We start from the raw sequence: 7,908 nt of genomic DNA, 5'->3' as shown, positions 1-7,908 counted from the left end.
GGGGTTCGTGTTAGTTTGATCTACCATTCACCTATATTGGGGGACATCAGAGATGCTCCATGCGTGTCTTCGATTGAGCCAGATGGCTATTGATTTTGTGACTTTTCCCCGCTTTCCCCTCATCACTCTCTTTGTCGAATGAACATAATGGGCACACGACACCTATTTTGCTGAACATGTACCCCATTGCGCGCATCAATACCAGTGGATGCGCTTCATGGGACGGGGCCAGGTCAAGAAAAAAAAAAAAAAAAACAGCAAACGTCCTGCTATTTAAAAGACACACATATACATATAATTTTTTAAAATGATTTGAAAGACATAGGTGGTGCTTTCACAGAAATAAATTAATTCAGCCTAAACTACTTTGCTACAATGGTAATAAAGAACATTAAAACGTTAAACACTTTTTCCATATTTTGATTTAGCTATCATTTATTTCTATTAAAGTATTATGTAACCACTTATTTTTTTCTTAAGTGTTTCTTGCTACTATAATGTCGTTTTGAATAAGTAATTGCACGGCGTCCTTTCATCTTTGTCATCAAAATATCTTAGTTCTTGTATGATGTTTTAATAAGATTATTTAGTAATTTACTAGCACACACTCCTTAAAATAAAGGTCCCAGTAAGAACAAAAGGGGTTTCACGTGATGCCAGAAAACTTTTGGTTGCCCAACCTTTCAGTGAATAGTTCTTCAAAGATTTTTCATAAATTTCAATAATTTAAAGAACCTGTGGAACTTATGTGGAACCATATGTGGCAGTAAAGAACCTATATTTTAAAGACTTTACTTTGAGCTATGTTAAAAAAAAGCACCCTGTTTGGTCACACTTTATTTAGATGGTCCGTTGAATTTGTTACATTGCATCATTAGATTAAGTAGACTGTTAAGTTGGGGTTAGGGTTAGTGTAAGTTGGCATGTACTTGCAAGGTTTCTTATAGTCAGTTAAATGTCTGTTAAAGGAGCAGTAACAGATATTAAGCAGACAGTATTGGACCATGAAAATAAAGTGTTACCCCATGTTTTGCTAAACAGTTATTTACTATACTTGCCTTTTATACAGATAATAACTCTTAAATGCTAAAGTATGTTGTTATATCAACACTGTTAATCATGATGGTATTCAAATGAACGACATAATTCGTAGAGTCCCTTCATTTACTCGCCTTTTCTTGTTTACACAGATAATAAGTTTTGTTTACGTGTTCACCCTTGTGTTTATCAAAAGCCAAGAAACCAGACGGTCTTGATAATTGTCCGACAATAAATTAACAATAGCGGACCTTCTTAACCCCCCTAATCATATGGTGCCGTCCAGTGGGCAAAGCGTGCCTGGGGTAAAGATGGGGCCAGCGGAGGCACGCGCTGCTCTCATTAGAATCACAATAGAAAATCACTAAAGCACGAGCAACAGTTTGGAACGCCGCGCATTGTTAGCGCGTGTCTCCTATGTTTATCCCTCAACATGACCCAAAACACAGCGACAGAATATTCATTTAATACTCTGACGTAAAAAATTAACTCGCAAAGTAATTTATTGTTTGTTATTTTAATTTTATTTATTTCAGCACATCTGAGTAACATTTCAGATGCATGCAAACTTTGATTTCATGCATACAAGCTACGGATTGAATAGCCTACGTTTTTTTTTTTAATATATAGACTTTATTAAAATGAATGCATCAGAGGCTAGAAAGCATGCAAGGTGTGGTGATAACGCGGTGTGTGTAATACACAAACCAAGATTGCGAAGCGCAAACACAGTGCGCAGGTGCGCGCAGATTATCATACAGCTGTATTGAAAGCCCCCTCCCAGCACACGTACACACACTCTTACTCCAGAAAGCAATTATCTGCAATCTTAAATGTTCTATGCAACCCCCACCATTTCGCCCTCTTTACCAAAGACCTACAATCCAAACCCAAGATAACAAAAGAGCCCTCCGGATCTTTCCAGCGCACAAAAAAGCGCTTGCCGGTTTAACGACTCACACGCGTCAGAACAATTACAGATTTTAGAACTGAATTAAAAGGGATGTGCCAATCCCCTCCACCCAAAGCCCCTCCGCGATCGCAGACGAATATTCTTAAGACAAAAACAAACTTTTAGAGAATTGCTTGGCACGCGACATTGTTAAAAATACAATGGACCGGTAGTCCAAATTAAATTATTATTTTTTTCACATAATACAGGGCGGAACAGTTTAATAACCTCATTAATATGTTTTTAGTTTTTTTAAAGTTCAGAATGTATTCCTATAATGTCCAGGAAAACAATATGTAAATTGTGATTTGGCTTTTGTTATAATTTATAAACCAGCATGAGATAGGCCTAATTTGATATCTGGTTGTGGTTAGCGTGGGTTTCCAAAAAGTTTTTAGGCTTACAAATTGTTTCAGCGTTCATGTAATATCAGTTTTACTATAAAATGAACGTAAAGCGTCATGACGTATAGTTGCTAATCAAATAATTTAATGAAAGAACATTTATGACTTCATTTGCATTGGCCACGCCTCCTACCGGTCGCTACAAAAGCCAAGCGCAGCCTTCACTCCATAAGAAACGTAACTGAAGGGTCCAAAGTCCCCTGGAGCTAGAAATCTGTTTTTATTTGCTTTGTAGGCTCCAAACACATGCGACATTGAGATACTTTTTTATAAGAAATGTTCATTCGTTTAACTTTTTAACTTTACGCATTTTTACAACTACTTTTTCCCTTTAAATCGTGGATAATACTACAAACATTCATATCGGACTACTCTCACAGTCTGCTATCGTTCAGTAGCAGACAAGAAGGCAAAGATGGCTCGTGTTTTATTAACGTGTTTTTTTATTTTGATATCATCGCATCTGGTGAGTATTCAGAATTATTATTTGATAGTCAGCTGTTCTCTGACAACGTATAGGCTACAAAGAGTGCTACAATTAATCCTGTTTTAATTCTCATAGGGGAAATCATCCGGTGTGTTTGAGTTGAAAGTTCTGTCTTTCACAAGCACGAGCAGTGTGTGTAAAGGGTCCAGCGACTGCCAGATCTTTTTCCGTGTTTGCCTGAAGCACTCGCAAGCACTCATATTACCTGAGCCGCCGTGCACCTACGGCACCGGAATGTCAGAAATACTGAGCGCGGACTCCATCTCCAGCAGTGCGTATATAAGCGTGCCTTTTAATTTCAAGTGGCCGGTAAGTAGTAATAAATCTTATACGTACGATTCGTTGTCAGCTCTTATGTATGTGGCATATAGATGTATTCGTGTATTACTTAACAAAGTGTGCTGTGATTACAGGGAATCGTCTCTTTGATAATCGAAACCTGGAACGCAGAAACCTCTGACCAGTCAACAGGTAGCCTATACGCGTCCACTTTTTTTGCCTCACCTGCGTAGTTTTAGAAATAAACAAAATATGTATGCGGTCGCCCCCTCCTATTTTTTAACAAACAACTCATTTAATTAATTTCAGAGAATAACAACAACATGATAAGCCGTTTGGCCACCAAAAGAAGACTCGCTATCGGTGAGGACTGGTCTCAGGACGTGCATCTCGGTGAGCAAAGCCAACTGCGCTTTTCTTATCGTGTCGTGTGCGATGAATTCTACCACGGCGAGGAATGCTCGGATTTCTGCCGCCCACGGAATGATACCTTCGGCCACTTCAACTGTGACGCCGCTGGCAACAGAATTTGCCTTCCTGGATGGAAAGGCGATTATTGCACCGAACGTAAGTGTTTATGAATAGCCATAGTACATTGTTTTTTGGGGGAGAGCAAAAGGAAATCAGCGAAAATAACGCGGGCAAGTTCAACGGCTTCTTCAAACGTCCAAGTTTGCTTTTGTTCACTGTAACAATAGAAGCAAAGAGCACAATTTAACAAGCACACGCGCTGAAACCTAATATGCTCTGCCTTCCGTGAAGAAGACGGCATGTGTTTCTTTTGTGTGCGTCCCAGCTGCTTGGTTCAGTACTTAACAAATACTTGATGTGCCTGAGCCTCCAGGAGGGGGGGTGGTTTTATGATGCCCAGTCATTCTAATGTCCCCCTTTCTCTCCCTATCCTTTCTAAACAGCCATCTGCTTGTCTGGCTGTAGTGAGGAGAACGGTTATTGTGAGGCCCCCGGTGAGTGCAAGTGCCGGATTGGATGGGAAGGCCCCCTCTGTGATGAGTGCACGCGGCACCCAGGGTGCTTGCATGGCACCTGCAACCAGCCTTTTCAGTGCACTTGCAAAGAAGGTTGGGGCGGTCTATTTTGCAATGAGGATCTGAACTTTTGCACTAATCACAAGCCCTGTAGAAATGACGCCACGTGTACCAACACCGGCCAGGGCAGCTACACCTGCATTTGCAAGCCTGGCTTCAGTGGCAAAAACTGTGAGATCGAAACCAATGAGTGTGACAGCAACCCCTGCAAGAATGGAGGCAGTTGCAATGTAAGCAGCCAGTTATGGCACTTCTGTCAAGTCTTGTTTTTTCTTGTCATCGTAGAAGCTGGATTGCTAATGGTTATTTCTTTTTCTTCCCAGGACCAGGAGAATGATTACACTTGTACATGCCCGCAAGGCTTCTATGGCAAGAACTGCGAGGTCAGCGCCATGACCTGTGCCGATGGACCCTGCTTCAATGGTGGAACCTGCATGGAGAAGGGATCCGGTAGCTATTCCTGCCGCTGCCCTCCTGGATACATGGGCTCCAACTGTGAGAAGAAAATCGACCGGTGCAGCAGTGACCCCTGTGCTAACGGTGAGAATATTTTGCACTTATCTTCAGTCCTAAATGCAATTCATTCCAGCCATCTACACCTCTTGAAACATGCTGATCCTTCAGCTTTTTTTGTTTTGGGATTCGTCAACTGTGCGTGACATACTACTCATGCATGATAGAACAGACGCCAGTGAGACTCTTACACTGATATGGTGAGATAGAGCTGTCATAAAGCAATAGACCTTTATTAGTCTAAAACATGCACAATTGCTTTCCCAAGGGTTGCTTGCCCTGGTTTACTCCTTTGTCCTAATTATTCAATTTCACTTTCCAAAATTTTAGGCTTATTACGTTAACACCCTGCATTTTTTTTAAAGGTGGCCAGTGTCTCGATTTGGGCAACAAAGCGACGTGCCGTTGCCGGCCCGGGTTCACAGGCTCACGTTGTGAAACAAACATTGACGACTGCTCAAGCAACCCCTGTCAAAATGCAGGCACCTGCGTGGATGGTATCAACGGGTACACCTGCACATGCACGCTTGGTTTCTCAGGCAAGGACTGTAGGGTTCGCTCTGACGCCTGCAGTTTCATGCCCTGCCAGAACGGAGGAACCTGCTACACTCACTTCTCTGGGCCTGTCTGCCAGTGCCCGGCAGGCTTCATGGGCACACAGTGCGAGTACAAACAGAAGCCCACGCCTGTGAACAGCCCTGCTCTTCCAGCAGCCTTAATAGTCTCATTTACTCTAGGCCTCATTACTCTGACCTTAGTGATCTGTGCTGCCATTGTGGTCCTGCGACAGATGCGTCAGAACCACAAAGCCAGCTCAACCACAGTTCGAAACAACCTGGATTCTGTCAATAATCGCATTTCTTTGAGCCCAACCTCCACTTTAGGTAGAGAGAAGGAGGCCTTCCTTATTCCTGGTGGCCCATTTAAGGTGTCCAATAAAGATATGGCGCTCAGATCCACCTCTGTAGACACACATTCCAGTGACAAATCAAACTATAAGCAGAAGATGGTGGACTACAATCTGAGCATTGATGAAAAGCACACAAACAACAAACTAGAGTAAGTTCACGTTCAAGTAATCTTCAGTTTCTGTTCACAATTTCTGTTTCATTTTATATGCATAACGTGGATGTGTTTCCGTAATTTCAGGAAAAACTCTGAATCAACATTGCTGGTTCCACCTTTAAACTATCCAAAAGAGGGAGTGTATCATCCTGTGTACATCATTCCCGAACACATAGAACAACGTGTGTTTGCTACTGAGGTAAGTATCTTCTGTCTTTTTTTTTTTTTTGCTAACTTTTTTTAGGCAGAACGCTTTCAAAGAACGTGCATCAATGCCATTTTTTCCTTTCTGTCCTTCCTCAGGTATAGCAGAATTCTTCAATCTGGAGCACCTCAAACACCAGTGGGCCTGACCACAAAAATGTTTACAGTCTCTAAGGACAAAAGGAAGACGTGAAGAGAGTATATATCACATGCATTATATTATTTATTTATTCATGCTGCTCACTAAATGGACTACTTCTTGATATGGATAATGAATTTGTGAAGACAAGCAAGAGACTTGAAGACCCGTGGAACAACTTGCATTATTTGCACTATTTCCTTTCCCTTTTTTAATGACCCAAACAGAATTTTTATATATTTGTCATCATATTTAAATTGTACATAGACACAAGAACTCTCTGGAAGAGCTGAAGAATCAAGGATTTGATAATCACAGAAGCCTTGAAAAGGAAGAAAATAGGCATCCTGAAGTTCATCTAACTCTGTGAATCACATGGAGCCCAAACAATCAGCCTTATGGGTGGAGGAGGTGCAACTGAAGGATCTGGAACTGTGACTGTGGAGTATTTGCCTTTTATTTTTATTTTTTCGATATGGTTCGAAATGCTATTTATAAATGGAACTGTGATGAGAAGCAATCAAACTGAACAAAACAAGTTGTTCTGGCTGTGAACAATGTGAACAACTGTCTTGGAAATGTACAGTTTTATGCGGCAGTGATTTTACTTAGTGCCTACAATGGATCTGACTATCAGTGACATTTTCTCAAACCAAACCCAATCTCAATTAAGTGCCTCATTCTTTAATGTGATACAGCTCAGTTACAAAGGTACTCCTTAGAAACACTGAAAAGAGCCTTTTTTTAAACACTATAGGAGTATGCTTTTCGACAGTAGATGTTTGGTTTGATTTGAGTACAGTTGTTTAAACAGCGATGGATGATGGATGCTGTTGTGTACAGCGGCCATCCTGTCAACATTCACTGCTGGTAATCTATTTCCGACATTCCCAAGGCTTGAAAGGACCCTTGGTCCAAACTGATAGCCTCAACATTGTCAAGATTTCCTGGTTTTGTAATCCTCTGCAATCAGAGTGTTTTTCAAAATTCACAACAACATAGATTGTTCTATGTCTTTTCCTTTCCTATTTTATTTTTTATTTTTTAGTATGTGGCATTTGTTCCGTCATCTTCATTTTTTAAAACCATTTAAACCAAAATAGATGATTTTATATTTTATACCGTCTTCCTTAATTTAACAATGCAATAATGTACAAAATCTTGAGATAATCCACTATTTAATTGGACTGTAAATATTTTGTATTTATGAGAGATGAATGTATATATGTTTATGTATTTTGCAAATATATATATATATTTTTTCATATAAATAAACCCCCGAATAATTTACATTGCATCGTGTTTTTTTTCCTTCATAGGAACTGCTGAGATAATAACTGAATGAATATATCTAATTTACTACACTGTTTAATAAAACATTTCTTTAATGACATCAACTGTTCCAGAGAGAACCTGTAACCTGGTTTAAACTTTTCTATTTCAGAAAAGTATGTTTTGCTATTATTAAGAGGATGGAAAATGGGTCTGAGACAAGGATCGGTTTAATGGAATTGTTTAGAAAAGCATATACAGTTGAATTCAGAATTATTAGCCCAAACGTTTATTGTTTCTCCTGTTTAATGGAGAGAATATTTTTTCGCAATATTTCTAAACATAATAGTTGTAATTAACTGATTTATTTTATCTTCGCCATGATGACAGTAAATAATATTTTACCACATATTTTTCAAGACACTTCTATATAGATTAAAGTGGCATTTAAAGGCTTAACTAGGTTAATTAGGTTAACTAGGCAGGTTAGGGTAATTAGGCAAGATATT

At 39.8% G+C, this 7,908-nt stretch overlaps 1 protein-coding gene across 1 annotated transcript; it reads left to right on the top strand.

Moving 5' to 3' along the window:
• The first annotated feature begins 2,564 nt into the window (after window positions 1-2,564).
• dlc (deltaC) lies at window positions 2,565-7,417 on the top strand. The gene is given in 9 exon segments (NM_130944.1): window positions 2,565-2,860; window positions 2,957-3,190; window positions 3,295-3,352; window positions 3,470-3,727; window positions 4,075-4,436; window positions 4,530-4,746; window positions 5,085-5,778; window positions 5,869-5,983; window positions 6,088-7,417. Coding segments are annotated over 9 exon segments (1,995 nt in total). The 5' UTR covers window positions 2,565-2,809; the 3' UTR covers window positions 6,094-7,417.
• The last annotated feature ends 491 nt before the right edge of the window (window positions 7,418-7,908 follow it).

Source organism: Danio rerio, chromosome 15, assembly GCF_049306965.1.
Source record: "Danio rerio strain Tuebingen ecotype United States chromosome 15, GRCz12tu, whole genome shotgun sequence".
In the NCBI taxonomy this organism is placed as follows: Eukaryota; Metazoa; Chordata; class Actinopteri; order Cypriniformes; family Danionidae; genus Danio; species Danio rerio.
Note: the sequence above shows the minus strand (reverse complement) of the source record. Positions and strands in the feature narration are given on the sequence as shown.